General features: G+C 49.0%; 1 protein-coding gene across 16 annotated transcripts in view; it reads right to left on the reverse strand.

The window, feature by feature from the left end:
- ERC1 (ELKS/RAB6-interacting/CAST family member 1) overlaps positions 1–16,632 on the reverse strand; it is a 409,085-nt gene that overhangs the window by 271,020 nt on the left and 121,433 nt on the right. For all 16 annotated transcript variants that reach the window (XM_054168189.1, XM_054168181.1, XM_054168180.1 and 13 more), the window contains 2 exons: positions 15,074–15,241; positions 4,299–4,466 (listed from right to left, as the gene is read on the reverse strand). In XM_054168189.1, coding sequence (XP_054024164.1) covers positions 4,299–4,466; positions 15,074–15,241 — 336 coding nt within the window. The remainder of the gene's footprint in view (positions 1–4,298; positions 4,467–15,073; positions 15,242–16,632) is intronic.

A 16,632-nucleotide genomic window follows, 5' to 3' on the forward strand; every position in this document is an offset into this window, starting at 1 on the left:
CTCTGTGTGTGTGTCTGTGTATGTGTGTGTGTGTCTGTGTGTGTGTCTGTGTGTGTCTGTGTCTGTGTGTGTCTCTGTGTGTCTGTCTGTGTGTGTGTCTCTGTGTCTGTCTCTGTGTGTGTGTGTCTCTGTGTCTATGTGTGTGTGTGTCTGTCTCTGTGTCTGTGTGTCTATCTCTGTGTGTGTGTCTCTGTGTGTGTGTGTCTCTGTGTCTATGTGTGTGTGTGTCTGTCTCTGTGTATGTGTGTGTGTCTGTGTTTGTGTGTCTGTGTGTCTGTCTCTGTGTCTGTGTGTGTGTGTCTGTGTCTGTGTGTGTGTGTCTGTGTGTCTGTCTCTGTGTGTATGTGTGTGTCTCTGTGTGTGTCTCTGTGTCTATGTGTGTGTGTGTCTGTCTCTGTGTATGTGTGTGTGTGTGTTTGTGTGTCTGTGTGTCTGTCTCTGTGTCTGTGTGTGTCTGTGTGTGTGTCTGTGTGTCTGTCTCTGTGTGTATGTGTGTGTCTCTGTGTCTATGTGTGTGTGTGTCTGTCTCTGTGTATGTGTGTGTCTGTGTGTGTCTGTGTGTGTCTCTGTGTCTGTGTGTCTGTCTCTGTGTATGTGTGTGTGTGTGTGTGTGTGTCTGTGTGCCTGTCTCTGTGTATGTGTGTGTCTGTGTGTGTTGTGTGTTAAAGACTCGAGTGGATCAAAGAAGAAAGGTGAAAACTCAGCACAGGAGCAAATGGAAGCCAAAGCTCCTGACTGAGGCTGAACAATCACACAGAGGCACGATTCCCGCTTCCTGGTCAAGCATGCAGTTGGGATGTCCGGCGATGTACTGGGATGATAGTGCAGGACAAACATCAGACATCTCTAAGTGTCAGGAGATAAGCAGTCAAAAAATGAGCCCATGAAGACTGGGAGCTGGGGCTCTGCTCTAGGCTATCAATGACTTATTTATGGCTAAACTCCATGCCTGGACTTCCATTCCTACACGGCATTCCCTGTACAGAGCTGAGCGTGCCGGAAAGCCTTCCGACGCAGAGGTGCGTTCTAGAAGAGCAGGCACTGGCCTGCCATCAGAAATTCACTAACACTGAGCTACTAAAGTCAGAAGAATTGCATGCAATTGCTGAAAGGTCCTGAAAAAGCCAAAGCACACATCTGTAGCCTAATACATCACTGACAAGCTCCAAAAGCAGCCTCTCGAAAGGCACAGAGGAAAATCGTTCTATGAACTAGAACTCCCTGTGACATGTGCATTCCTCTCTTTTTACCACATGCAGCAGCAGCTTGGGGGATATATTGTATGCAATTTAAAACAGTGCTCTTTGGGAAACCTCTAAGCTCTGTGACAGAGTCTCCTTCTCTTATCCAGACCTCCCCCATTACACTGATAAGAGCTATCTTTTCCCATCCAGAACGGTCTGCAGGGCAGTCTGAACTCTGATGATCCTGTTCTAGCAGCCCCCAAGAAACGTTAAGCATGACAAACCAGCATTTCTAATGAAAGTTATACAAAGCTCTTATGGAGGAATCATTCAAATTGCTTCCACTGCTACAGCCTCTCCTTCATTTAGCCACATAGTGAAGTCAGTCACCCAGTGCCCTGTGCTTCAGCCAGAGCATCTTTGTGAAGGTGGTGGCTGTGCAAGGATTAATTTTTCAGCTTGTGTGCCCTTCTATGAATACTTCAGGCACTGTGAATAGTGAAAAGAAAGCAGAAGCAGCACAGGCAACCACTGAAAGGTCACACCTTCAGTTGCAGCCACTGTTCTGAGGGCAGCTGCTGGACACATGCAGAGCACAGGATTCCTTAGCTGACCGATTCCTTAGCTGCCCAGAGCAAACCAATCACATTCCATAGGTGCCAAGAGCAACAGCCTCACCTTGGCACCCTTGGATTGGCACATGCTGCAGAGGCCACCTCCTTGACACGCTGGCATCTCGCACTGGGAAAAGCTTTTAGCTTACAGAGGTGGTTGGATTTTACTGGTTAGGTGATTGATAACAGAGTGTAAGAAACAGCCAGACTGAGCAAAGGTCACTTTGGTTAGGGCTGCTAGGGACTTCTGCTTCTGTTGGTTAGCTACTTCTGGCTACGGCTTCAGTGCAGGGATGCTGCTAGGGATATGCTCAGGACTTCTGTTAGCTGCTTTGTCTGTTAAGGGCTTCCAGGACTTCTTCTGTAAGTGGGACTCTGAGACTCTGTATTGCTGGGGATTCTGCAACACAGCAGTAAAGGACTCCTGGGAGGACTTCTGAGGTTTTCTGCTCTCTGCATTTCAGGAATCTCATTGCTATACAGCCACAGGCTTCATGCCTTCATTTGTCACCCAATGGCACCTCATTATAAGTGGTCTACAGCTACATTTAGCTACCCCAGACCAGGGGAGCAACAAACTTCTGCTTTAAATTCTTTCTGTTTTTAAATTCAAAACCCCAAAGGGAAAGAGATTCATTATTCACTGCTGTGATGGTTCAAAGCTCGGTGGCACACACTTGTAGTCCAAGCTGCCTGGGAGGCTGAGCCTGCAGCATCCCTTGAGCCCAGCAGTTCTGGGCTGCAGTGCCCAGCAGGCACCCAGGCTATGGCTGGCATCAACATCACAGCATCACAGTACATTAGAGGTTGGAAAGGACCTCCAGAGATCATCCAGTCCAACCCCCCTGCCAAAGCAGCATCACCCAGGGCAGTCCACACAGGAATTAATGCATCCAGGTGGGGTTGGAAAGTCTCCAGAGGAGACTCTACAACCTCTCTGGGCAGCCTGCTCCAGGGCTCTGGCACCCTCACACCAAAGAAATTTCTGCTCATCTTAAGCTGAAACCTTCTCTCTTCAAGTTTGTATCCATTGGTCCTTGTCTCATTGCTGTGCACCACCCAAAAGAGCTTGGCCCCCTCCACTTGACACCCACCCCTCAGCTATTGATAGGCATGGATCAGATCCCCTCTCAGCCTTCTCTTCTCCAGCCTGAACAGCCCCAGGGCTCTCAGTCTCTCTTCACAGGGGAGATGCTCAAGTCCCCTAAGCATCCTCCTGGCTCTCTGTTGGACTCTCTCCAGCAGGTCTCTGTCTCTTGAATTGGGGAGCTCCAAACTGGACACAATATTGCCGGTGTGGTGTCAGCAGGGCATAGTAGAGGGGGAGAAGAACCTCCCCAGCCCTGCTGGCCACACTTTTCTTGCTGCACCCCAGGATCCCATTGTCTCTCTTGGCCACCAGGGCACATTGCTGTCCCATGCAGAACTTGCTGTCCAGCAGCACTCCAAGGTCTTTCTCCATGAAGCTGCTTTCCTGCAGGGCAGCCCCCAACCTGTCCTGGTGCCTTCTGTTAATCCTCCCCAGCTGAAGGACCCTGTATTTGTCCTTGTTGAACTTCATGAAGTTTGCCTGCCCCCAGCTTTCCTGGCCAGGTCTCACTGGATGGCAGCACAGCCTGACAGGCGTCAGCCACCTCCGTAGTTTTGTAACATCTGCAAACTTGCTGAGGGTCCTCTCAATCCCCTCCTCCAGGTCACTGACAAAGGTAGTGAACAAAACTGGACCCAGTACCAGTCCCTGGGATATGGTGAGCCCCAGGGAGCTGGGGTGGAGGGGTGGATCATTATGGTTCCAAGCTGGAACTTTAGCCCAGTTCCTAACTGCAAAATGAGAGCAGGGATTTTCCATAGACTTAAAGGTAAATAAAATCAGGGGTTGGATACAGGATAATCCAGGTCTGTGTCATCCCATTCATTTGCTGGATAGCTCAGACTTGGTTGCACAGATGGCTCTTGCTTCTTTCTTCTCTGTTGCTTCTGCTTGCAACTTCTCTCTCTCTCCATGGCCTTGCTGGGGTAATACCTGTTTGGACTACTGTGTGTGAGGCACCAGGGAGAAGGTTGTTAGGGGAGGAGGAGGTTGCTAGGGGAGGAGAAGGTTGCTAACAGTCCCCCTGGGTAGCCCAGTGGGGTACTCCTGAGTGTTGAGCTGTAAATATGTGTAAATGTATTTTGTGTATGTCTTATCACCTTATGTAACTGCAGATTTAGTCCATTTTCAGAACTGTAACTTCATTTTCCTTCCAACTCCATTCTGAGCTCGTCTGGTGAATTATTCTGGAGATAACTCTCAGTCCTGGGGGTGAATCTCCAACTGCTGGGGGTGGGGAGGCAGATCCTAACCCCACCACAACTATCTTCCAACTCCATGAATGGACTACATCACTAACCTCCAGAAGGCAAACTCTACACCAGAATTTTTGGACTCAGACGTTCTGACAGACACCGAAACCGAGAGGCATCAGAGGAGTGGATCTGACTCACACCGCCACAATCTTACCTTCTTCTGAAGAACATTCACTTTGCGCTCCTTCACCTCCAGCATGTCCTTGAGGTCATGGATCTCTCCTGCTTGAGTCCCCTTCTCCTCTGCCATCTCCTGAATCTGCTTTGTCTTCTTGTTCAGCATGGTCTCCTTCTCCTCCAGACGCAATCGCAGCGCATCCACCTGGATCGGGGGGTGCAGAAACAGGGCTTCCTTAGCACTGATGGAGGGAACTTGGAGCAGTTAACTGTGCTTACACAAGGGAGTGGGAGCTGGCAGATTACAAACAGGCTGACAAAATAACATCCCTTACTTTGAAACCTACATACATAGGCTCATGATACAACAGGTATGGGGGAGACTAAACAGTGGAAATACTGAAATGTTTTATTCCCAGATTCTATAAGCCTGAGGCTCAAATCATACTTCTGACATAGAATCATAGAATCAACAAGGTTGAAAAGGACCTCAAAGATCATCCAGTCCAACCTGTCACCCAACACCTCATGCCTACTAGACCATGGCACCAAGTCCCACATCCAATCCCCTCTTGAACACCTCCAGGGACGGTGACTCCACCACCTCCCTGGGCAGCACATTCCAATGGCTAACAACTCTCTCAGTGAAGAACTTTCTCCTCACCTCCAGCCTAAACTTCCCCTGGTGCAGCTTGAGACTGTGTCCTCTTGTTCTGGTGCTGCTTACCTGGGAGAAGAGACCAACCCCCACCCAGCTGCAACCTCCCTTCAGGTAATTGTAGAGAGCAAGAAGGTCTCCCCTGAGCCTCCTCTTCTCCAGGCTAAGCAACCCCAGCTCCCTCAGCCTCTCCTCACAGGGCTGTGCTCCAAACCCTTCACCAGCTGTCAAAGACAGGCTGCAGTTTTCAATCAAAGACAAAATGGACCAAATGACACAGTACAGGCTACTGTGGGTGCAAAGTGGACAAATAAACATATTCAGAGCTCCCATGCCCTCAATACATTTAGAAAGACTCTGGGAATGTTACGGTGTCCTCACACTTCCAAACTGCCTGTTGAGAAGCGTTTCCTTTTCCTTCTGGATTTCTCTTACACAAAGAAGACAAAATAAATGGGAGAAGGAATCAGCTATCGAATATAAATTTGATGAGAAGAATAAGGTCACCACAGAGCACAGACTAATCTCAAAGGCCATTGTGGAAAACGAAATCCAACACCACCAACCTGCTCAAGATCCCCAAAGGAAGCCACTGACCCCTATCCACTCAGCATTCAGCCAGAGCTCCAATCTGCCAGCTTGGCTGCTAATCTTATTTGACAGTATCAGATTTGGTTTCTGTTAGCTGAATCCATTACAGGACATCAGCCACAGAGTAAACAGGGTGATCAATGAATGTCTTGGTCCTTCTGCACAGCAGAGGCTAGCAGAGACATGAAGTGAAAGGATGTCTTGGACAACTCCAGCCAGGGAAAGAACTGAGGTAGTCACTGTGCGTACGGCATTCTGAGCAGTGTTTATATTTAATGTGGTGTTATAATTCCACTTTATTTTGATTTGCTAGTGGAAAAATTGCCTGCAAGGCTCTGCAGTATGTTATGTCCACAAAACCCTTTGCTGTTTGGTCTGATGCCTTTTTCACAGAGCAATAAGCCCTTGCCAGTGAGGAAAAGCACTGCCCTGCTCTTCCCGTCAGCATGGCCATCCTGCTGCCACCTCGGGGTCTGGAGCCCGAGCCACTTACACAGACCTTATGAACACCACATTCCTGACCTCTCACCCAGCAAGTGGGGCACAGAGGATATTTTGCAGTGGTGTCAGAGCACCAGGTAGCACACAAATACGATTTACAGGACAGTTAGTGCTTGCAAGGAGAAGCTGAGCAGGTGGATGCGTTCTCTGTGGAGACCTGCAGTTTCATAGCCTGGGGAGGTATGCTGCTCTCTGGATAGCTCTAATATTAAAGCTAATATTCTTCTATTAATTCTTGAAGGGAAACTGTAAATCTCCCTCATAAGAAAATCCAAACACTCTCAAGAGTTGTGTTGCAAAGTATTTGAGACAGTCCAGACACCCAGGGCCCAGTACTGAAAGAGACCATCTGCAAACAGAAATTTATCCGCGGAATGCTTCCCGCTTTGTGATTGATTATTCTCTTTGAAGTCTGGATGAGCTTCCCATTTGGGATAAATGGCATTCCTGGGGTTATTTGTGTGAGGTCCCTCCCCAGGAAACCGCAGCAAACCTTTTCAGGAGCCTTTTCAAAGGCTGGCAGGACACACAATCATCACCTTAGCACTATTCCTGGCAGAACACTGCCCCTGTTTGTTCATGTCAGCTCGGTTTATGTATGGCATCCTCCCACAGTGACAAGAATGGAGGCCTGTGGGAGTCAGCTGATGCCAACTTCAACAAAGTCAGCTTAAGATTTCCTCTGCACACGGAAACGACCAGGCAGAAAGCTGCTGAGGTGCTGATGGCCCTTTTCCTGACTGCTCTCTCTTGGATGGATATCTTGTGACCTTCTATCACTATCTTGCAACTATATCATATAAACAACACAAAATATTTGTTTTCCTGATGGCATAGTCTGAAAGACTTAAAAGCTCTGCTCACTGACTGCTTTTGGATGCAGTGGCAGCTCACAAAACTTTATTCTCTACTTTGGACATTGTTCTCTTTCTTATTAATTACATTAAAGCTGATTCTTCACCTCCTTATACAAATTACAGCAACATCCAGCAGGGTCTGTGGAAGAGAGTGAGCTGTTTATGAACATACAGCACCTGGCTACATGGACAACTTAATCAGACTAGATGACTACAGCACAGAGCAGAAGCTGGCTGGCTCCTGCTAGGATCACAGAATCACAGAATGTTAGGGGTTGGAAGGGACCTCAAAAGATCATCCAGTCCAACCCCCTTGCCAGAGCAGGAGCACCTAGGAAGACATCCAGGTGGGTTTTGAATCCAGGTCACATAGGAACACATCCAGGTGGGTTCTGAATGTCTTCAGAGAGGGAGACTCCACAACCCTCCTGGGCAGCCTCTTCCTCAACTCAATGCAGGACAGATGTAGTATCTCCAGGGCCTGCTCAGGTCACAGATCAGTTCAGCTGTTCTTCCACAAGCTCCAGCAGAAGACATTGAATGCTGAAAACATGGGACACTGTTCTGTGAGCTGTCAGCACAGGTCTTCATGGAGCTGGCAGTAACAAGCCTTGTTAGAGACACCAAGCTCCCAATTGCACATTCTTCACTAAACATTATCCATTCCCTAACTGCCTCTGAGTTGAGAGAGTCTACTATGGTTTCAAACTGCCAGCATAAGCTCCAGTAAAGATCCTTAGAGAATTCTATGTTCTTCTGAGATATTCTGAGCAAATAAAATACTTCAGAGGACTGCATTCATTTCTCTACTGAATATTCATCTGTATTTACCATATGGAACAGACCAATTACAGAACCTTGCCAGCTTAGGCAGCATACAAAAATAAAGGGGAATGTTCTCACAGATTCATTTAACCTCCCACTCAGGCCACATACATTCTGGCACTGACCTAAGCTGAAGGCCTCACTGGGAAAAACACAAACTTTGTATGGATGAAGCCTTAATTCCAAAATAAATACTGATGTATTTTTTGTTTTGTTTACAAAGAGATTGTACATTTGGAGAGCTATTTTAAAGGGTCCTTAAGCAAACTGAAAACTTAACCACAATATCCTCTCCACTCAACAGCCCTGAAGATAAACAGCCCACAAGAAGCTCATTGTTCCTTGGAGATGTAGGGTGGCACGTGGCAAAGCCATTTTTTCATGTCACACATAACATCTTTTCCCTTACTACCTACAGCAGACTAGAAGGCAAAGTATCACAGTATCACAGTACCACTAAGGTTGGAAGAGATCTCAAAGATCATCCAGTCCAACCTGTCACCACAGACCTCATGACTAGACCATGGCACCAAGTGCCACATCCAATCCCCTCTTGAACCCCTCCAGGGACAGTGACTCCACCACCTCCCTGGGCAGCACATCCCAATGACGAACGACTCTCTCTGGGAAGAACTTTCTCATCACCTCAAGTCTAAACCTCCCCTGGCACAGCTTGAGACTGTGTCCTCTTGTTCTGGTGCTGGTTGCTAGAGAGAAGAGATCAACTCCCTCCTGGCTACAATCCCCTTCAGGTAGTTGTAGAGGGCAATGAGGTCAACCCTGAGCCTCCTCTTCTCCAGGCTAAGCAACCCCAGCTCCCTCAGCCTCTCCTCACAGGGCTGTGCTCAAGGCCTCTCCCCAGCCTTGTTGACCTTCTCTGGACACCTTCAAGTGTCTTGATGTCCTTCCTAAACTGAGGGGCCCAGAACTGGACACAGGACTCAAGGTGTGGCCTAACCAGTGCAGTGTACAGGGGCACAATGACCTCCCTGCTCCTGCTGGCCACACTATTCCTAATGCAGGCCAGGATGCCATTGGCCCTCTTGGCCACCTGGGCACACTGCTGGCTCATTGGCCAGTGCTGGCAACAGCTGAAGACAGGCAGGAGCTCCCATCCCTGCCCTACTCCCAGTGAAACTTCTTGTATGGGAAGACACTTTTTCCTTAAAAAAAAGCAACCAACACATCACAGGATGCAATGACACACCTCTCAACACTGCCTTCTATCAACCTGTTTCACTATTGCACTTGAGAGGATCACTTGTGGAGACAGAAGAAAGGTAACTGAGAGAGACTGTTTGCAAAGGCCTGCAGGGACAGGAAAAGAGGCAGTGACTAGGGCAGAGCAGATTGAGAGTGGATGTGAGGAACAAGTTCTGCACCATGAGGGTGGTGGAGCACTGGAACAGGTTGCCCAGGGAGGTGGTTGAGGCTCCATCCCTGGAGATATTCAAGGTGAAGGTGCATGAGGCCCTGGGCAAACTGATCTAGTTGGGGTTGTCTCTGCTGACTGTGGGGAGGTCAGACTGGAGGACCTTCAGAGGTCCCTTCAAGCCTGGACTATTCTATGATTCTGTGATTCATTCTATGATTGTAATTGTGCATGATGGTTCAATTATTGAGCTTTCTGCCCAGGAACATCAGCAAGGATGAGAAAGATGGGATTATCTTTCCAAAAGTATAAATATATTCTTGGAATTACATAGACCAGGCTTGTTCAACATCTTTGTGGGTGCCATGGGCAGTGGCACTGAGTGCACCCTCAGCAGGTTTGCTGATGACACCAAGCTGTGTGGTGCAGCAGACAGCTGGAGGGAAGGGATGCCACCCAGAGGGACCTGGACAGGCTGCAGAGGTGGGCACAAGCCAACCTCAGGAGGTTCAACAAGACCAAGGGCAGGGTCCTGCAGCTAGGTCGAGGCAACCCCAGGCACAAATCCAGGCTGGGCAGGGACTGGCTGGAAAGCAGCCCTGAGGAGAGAGCCTTGGGGGTGCTGGGGGAGGAGAAGCTCACCAGGAGCTCTCAGTGTGCACTTGCGGCCCAGAGAGCCAAGCAGAGCCTGGGCTGCAGCAAGAGAAGTGTGGCCAGCAGGGCCAGGGAGGGGATTCTCCCCCTCTGCTCAGCTCTGGGGAGACCCCACCTGGAGTACTGCCTCCAGGTCTGGATCCCCTATGACAAGAGGGATCTGGAGGTGCTGGAAGGTGTCCAGAGAAGGGCCAGGAGGATGAGCAGAGGGCTGGAGCACCTCTCCTGTGAGGACAGACTGAAGGAGTTGGGGCTGTTCAGCCTGGAGAAGAGAAGGCTCTGAGGTGACCTCATTGTGGCCTTCCAGGATCTGAAGGGGGCTACAAGAAGGCTGGGGAGGGACTGCTCAGGATCTCAGGGAGTGATAGGACTAAGGGGAATGGAATGAAGCTGGAGGTGGGGAGATTCAGGCTGGAGGTGAGGAGGAAGTTCTTCCCCATGAGAGTGGTGAAGCCCTGGAATGGGTTGTCCAGGGAGGTGGTTGGGGCCCCGTCCCTGGAGGTGTTTAAGCCCAGGCTGGCTGAGGCTCTGGCCAGGCTGATCTAGTGTGGGGTGTCCCTGCCCATGGCAGGGGGGTTGGAACTAGATGATCCTTGTGGTCCCTTCCAACCCTGCCTGATACTATGATGATACTATGATAAAAACTCTCAGGACCAGGAATGGATCATTCGAAACATCTACCCTGCTAGACTGGAACAGCTTGATAACCAACACCACTGTGTGTGAGTTACAGCCACATTTTACTGTGAAGCACAGGCTAGGCTGGATTGACCAACACTGACTGTATCAACAAACCTATCACAAATACATCAATTCCAAAACAGCAGAGTTAATATTTTAGCTCCACAGCACCTCCTGACCGAAACACAGACAGAAAGAACATTATCTTTCCCTGTTCCTGTTTCATTTATGGTATCTGGAAGCAAACTGTGAAAAAACTAAAAGCAGTAAGTAGAAAAATCTTTCCCTCTCTTCCCCCCTGCTGCTTCCCTTTCAGACACCTTTTATCAGTGCAAAAGAGTTTGCATGTTTCAGAGGAAGAATCCAATTTGGTTTGGTATTGTGGTGCTATATGAGAATCTCATGTGAAAGAACCCAGTGCAGAAGCAGTATCAATCATCTTTTAGCAATGTTACAGCTTAGAGTGTGTAAGATTTTCTCAGTATTAAAAAACCCTACTTGGACTGGCAGCTAAAATCAATCACAACGTTCGGAATAACTGTCACAGGATCATAGAATCACAGGACCAGAGGGTGGTAGGGGCTGGAAGGGACCTCTGGAGAACTTCCAGTCCAACCCCCCTGCCAGAGCAGGACCAGAGAATCCAGCACAGGTCACACAGGAACACATCCAGACAGGGATGGAAAGGCTCCAGAGGAGGAGACTCCACAACCTCTCTGGGCAGCCTGCTCCAGGGCTCTGGAAACCTCACAGTGAAGAAGTTCTTCCTCATGTTGAGGTGGAACCTCCTGTGCTGGAGTTTCCATCCATTGCCCCTTGTCCTATCCCAGGGCACAAGTGAGCAGAGCCTGTCCCTGTCCCTTCCTTCCTGACCCCCAGCCCTCAGCTATTGATAGACATTGATCAGATCCCTCTCTGTCTTCTCCTCTCCAGACTAAACAGCCCCAGGGCTCTCAGCCTCTCCTCCCCAGGCAGTGCTCCAGGCCCTTCCTCATCCTTGTAGCCCTCCCTGGACTCTCTCCAGCAGCTCCCTGTCCCTCTTGAACTGGGGAGCCCAGGGCTGGATGCAATATTGCCGGGGGGGCCTCAGGAGGGCACAGCAGAGTGTCTATCAATGGTGCATAACCAAGTCCTTTTGTTTTAAACTATTTTGTTTACATTCCATGTATTTTATTTGAATACATTACAGTATCATATTTGCTTCCAGAACAGCTGAAATTATGACCATCTGCTGAAGTGTTTTAACCAGTTAATAAAGAACTTCATCTTACTTTAACTAGGTAATAGAGGAACTTCATCTCTCATAAGCAGAAAAGCAACATGTTTTATTACTTAACTGTGTTCCCAGTGTTGTCACAACACTGCACAGTGCTTTAATCTATCTCTATTCTTATGATTCTATGATTTTCAATCACTGCAATGAATCAAGCCCTGCAATTTGCATTTTAAAGTGTTTAGTTAACTAATACCCACTTCCAATGACACTTTGAAATGTAAATAACCATGTAAGACTCTAGGGTGTATTGCTGACTTGCAAGAGAACCCCAACCACCCCCAACCCCCAGACTTAACAGGAAGCTTCTGACTGTAAGCTAGCACACTTTGCCAGTTCCTGCTGCCTGTTGCAATTCCAGCTTCTGCATAAACCTGTGACTAAGCAGGGAAGCCATCGCAGAACATGGAAAGACATTTGTCAGGTAGCTTGATTTCTGCATGCAGACAAAGGCACGCTGAGCATGGCTAAAGGAGAACTACAGGAGGGTAAAAAGTTTAAATCAATTCCCTCAAGCTCCTGTCCCAGGGAAGCTTTAAGTCAGCGTCAGCCACAGTTTCTCTGCACCTTCCTGGGGCCCTGCACTGCCCCGGCGGCTCCAGCGCCAACCTTTGTTGGTGCACGAGCGCCATCTGTTGGCCTTCCCTGCACACTGCAGGCCTCCAAGCCAGGGGGTTGCAATGCTCTCTTCACACATTCCATGCATGTTCTTCAAGCAAGGCCAAGAAGCATTAAGCTTATGCTACACTTATTCTCCACTTGACGTTCTGATACACATTCGTGTCTTATATACAAGGGGAATTTGTTAAGTATTTGCTATCAAAGCACAGTGTTGAAAGATTCTTTCTTTAGCTTGGAATACACAAATTAAATCATGAAAGCCCATATTGCACAGGCTTCCAGGCAAGAGGTCTCAAGGTGTATATGATTGAACAACAACCCCATGGTAAGCTACAGGCTCGGGGGTCTGTGGTCAGAAAGCCGTGACTCAGAGAGGGACCTGGGGGCTCTGGTTGGCAGTTGGTTAAATAGGAGGCAGCAGGGCCCAGGTGGCCAAGAAAGCCAATGGCATCCTGGCTTGGATCAGAAACACTGTGGCCAGCAGGGACAGGCAGTGACCATCCCCCTGTGCTCAGCACTGCTGAGGCCACATCTTGAGTGCTGTGTTCAGTTCTGGGCTACTCACTACAGAAAGGACATAGAGGGGCTGGAGAGGGTGCAGAGAAGGACCTGAAACACCTGGGCTACAAGGAGGGGCTGAGGGAGCTGGGGGTGTTCAGGCTGGAGAAGGGGAAGCTGAGGGGAGACCTCATTGCTCTCTACAGCTCCCTGAAGGGAGGTTGGAGAGTGGAGGGGGCAGCCTCTGCTCCTTGGTGGCAAGAGACAGGAGCAGAGGAAATGGTTGCAAGCTTTGCCAGGGGAGGTTCAGGATGGATGCTAGGAAATATTTCTTCCCAGAGAGGGTTCTCAGACACTGGAATGGTCTGCCCAGGGCAGTGCTGGAGTCACCATCCCTGGAGGTGTTTAAGCAGTGAGTGGAGCTGGTGCTTAGGGACATGGTTTACTGTTGACCCTGCAGTGCTGGGTTGAAGGTTGGACTGGATGAGCTTGGAGGACTCTTCCAACTGGATGTTTTCTGTGGTTCTGTGATTTCAGTGCTCTTCCTTTCTCTGCTCTCTTTCAGCTATAAGGTCATTGAAAAGAAATGATCCCCATCCACAAGAAGGGTCAGATGGAGGAACCTGGAAACTCCAGGCCAGTCAGCCTGACCTCAGTGCCAGGGAAAGTGATGGAGCAGATTATCCTGGGGGCAATAACTGCACCTGAAGGATGGCCAAGGGCTCAGGCCCAGCCAGCATGGATTTAGGAAGGGCAGGTCCTGCCTCTCCAACCTGATCTCCTTCTATGATCAGGTGACTGCCTGGTGGATGTGGGGCAGGCTGTGGATGTGGTCTGCCTGGACTTCAGCAAGGCCTTTGACACTGTCCCCCACAGCAAACTCCTGGCCAAGCTGTCAGCCCATGGCTTGGGCAGCAGCACTCTGAGCTGGGTTAGGAACTGGCTGGAGGCTGAGCCCAGAGAGTGGTGGTGAATGGTGCCACAGCCAGCTGGCAGCCAGGCACCAGTGGCATCCCCCAGGGATCAGTGCTGGGCCCCATCCTCTTTAACATCTTCATTGATGATATGGATGAGGGGATTGAGTCAGTCATCAGCAAGTTTGCAGATGACACCAAGTTGGGAGGAGATGTTGGTCAGTTAGAGGGCAGAAAGGCTCTGCAGAGGGACCTCGACCAACTGGACAGATGGGCAGAGTCCAACAGGATGGCATTCAACAAGTCCAAGTGCCAGGTGCTGCACTTAGGCCACAACAACCCCATGCAAAGCTACAGGCTGGGGTCAGAGTGGCTGAGAGCTGCCAAACAGAGAGGGACCTGGGGGTATTGATTGACTGCTGCCTCAACATGAGCCAGCAGTATGCCCAGGTGGCCAAGAAGGCCAATGGCATCCTGGCTTGCATCAAGAAGAATAGTGTGGCCAGCAGGAGCAGGGAAGTCATTGTGCCCCTGGACTCAGCACTGGTTAGGCCACACCTTGAGTCCTGTGTCCAGTTCTGGGCCCCTCAGTTTAGGAAAGATGTTGAGGTACTGGAAGGTGTCCAGAGAAGGGCAACAAGGCTGGGGAGAGGCCTTGAGCACAGCCCTATGAAGAGAGGCTGAGGGAGCTGGGGTTGCTTAGCCTGGAGAAGAGGAGGCTCAGGGCTGACCTCATTGCTGTCTACAACTACCTCAAGGGTGGCTGTAGCCAGGAGGGAGCTGGTCTCTTCTCCCAGGCACCCAGCACCAGAACAAGAGGACACAGACTCAAGCTGCACCAGGGGAAGTTTAGGCTGGAGGTGAGGAGAAAGTTCTTCACTGAGCGAGTCGTTCGCCATTGGGATGTGCTGCCCAGGGAGGTGGTGGAGTCACCATCCCTGGAGGTGTTCAAGAGGGGATTGGATGTGGCACTTGGTGCCACGGTCTAGTCATGAGGTCTGTGATGACAGGTTGGACTCGATAATCTTTTATGTGTCTTGCAACCTTGGTGATACTGTTATAATGTGAATCCCCTCAGCTCAGCCTTGCAACTTCCTATCTTTCTGTGCCTAGAAAAACCAAATATTAGTGCCTGCATGTTAGTGGAGCATGTCCTACAAGTGTGCATTCACACACAGGAGTTTCTGTACTTGTGCACACATATTTGTTATGATCAATCCCCTGGCCTGGAGAATGAAACACCTAACAGTGCTTGGAAGAGGCAGTACTGAAGGGCTGTGGGATTGTGTGACCCAAGCAAGACCAACCCAATGCTTTTGATTTCTCTCTCTGTGAAAAGGTAGTAAGTGCAGAATTGCCCATTTCACCTCTGTCTGCAGGATGGCAGCTCTTTGCTCTTTAGCTGTAAGAGACTCTTTCAGAACTTCAATATGCTGCTTGCTGTCAGAGAACTGGTTGGTGAGGGTCTCCAGCTTTGTCTGCAGGGCCAGCAGCTCGGTGTCTTTGCGTGACAGCTCCTGTTTCACTTGGCCGATCTGAAAAAGGAAAGGAAAGATGGGCAGAGGAAAAAGCAATTTGTATCTTCCTTACAAAAACAACTACAAATTCACATACAACAGAGAGTGGTATGTGAATACCATACAAACAGTATGATCCTCCAAACTTATCCCATGGAACTGTAAAGCCTTCAGTTATCTTGAATGGGAGGCCAGGAGAAATTTGAGTCATGAGCAACAAGGAAAAAGAGAGGGAAGCATCACATGAGTTTTTCCAGAGGGGCTCTTTTTAACAGTCAGTCTGCTCTTAGTCATATTTCAAAGGACTGACCCCAGACTGAGCAGGGGTTAAGTTTTTAAGGAAGATGAAGCAGAACTGTAATGAGAAAGTCCCCTCACCCTGTAATGCCAGAAAAGATGAGACACCTACAGGTCTCCCCAAGAAGCATGATGTTTGCTTTGAAATGTCAAAACAGTGAGCTGCCGTCCATCTCTCCATCCTCATGATGGAGATCCATCCATCAATCCAGCCTCATGCTTACAGAGTCTGTAAAGACTCCTTTACATTTCCCACTGTTTACAAAACCAACATCTAAATCTTCCAAGAAATACCTTTTCATGGATGGGAGCTCCCTAAAGCAGGTGCAAACCTACACCAAACACCAGGAAAACTGGGTGTGGAATTGCACTTGGTTAAGAGCAATTTCCTAGGTGTCACTGAGTGAATGAAATCGGCATGGAAATGCTTGGTTATTTGAACAGATGTAGCTTGGATGATCATTTAGGAAGATGAGCAGTAAGAAATGGCAAAAGTAAAGCACTGGAATTCTATGAGATCTCATTCTGGGTGCAATCATCACCCAGGATCGTTTTAATGTAAGCCTAACGGGGGGAAAAAATGAAAGAGGAGAGGAAAATCTAACTGGACTCACATCCAAGTTTATAACCAACTTTCTGGTTTGCCTCTGGCACATCTCCCAGAAAAAAAATATTTCACTTTTACCCTCATATCATACATGAGGGAAGGCTTAGGTAAATGTGGGTTTATCTTCACAACACTATTTCATTGGGCAATTAAAGAAAGCAAAGAATGGACTGCCCAGGGAGGTGGTGGAGTCGCCGACCCTGGAGGTGTTTAAGGCCAGACTGAATGTGGCACTCAGTGCCATGGTCTGGTCAGTGTAGTGGTCTTAGGTCAGAGGCTGGGCTTGATGATCTCAGAGGTCTATTTCAGCCTCAATAATTCTGTGATTCTGTGATTAAAAGAGGTCACAAAGGACTCCTGTGTTCAGTGGGAAACAGCGTACGTGAGGAGATAGGGAAGAAGGAGGGCAGAAGAAAGAGGACATGAATCTCACATGAATCTCAGATGAATCTCACCTTACACAAACTAAGCTTTTCAAATGGAATAATGGGAAGGAGCATGAGAA

This window comes from Dryobates pubescens, chromosome 15, assembly GCF_014839835.1.
Source record: "Dryobates pubescens isolate bDryPub1 chromosome 15, bDryPub1.pri, whole genome shotgun sequence".
Classification (NCBI taxonomy): domain Eukaryota; kingdom Metazoa; phylum Chordata; class Aves; order Piciformes; family Picidae; genus Dryobates; species Dryobates pubescens.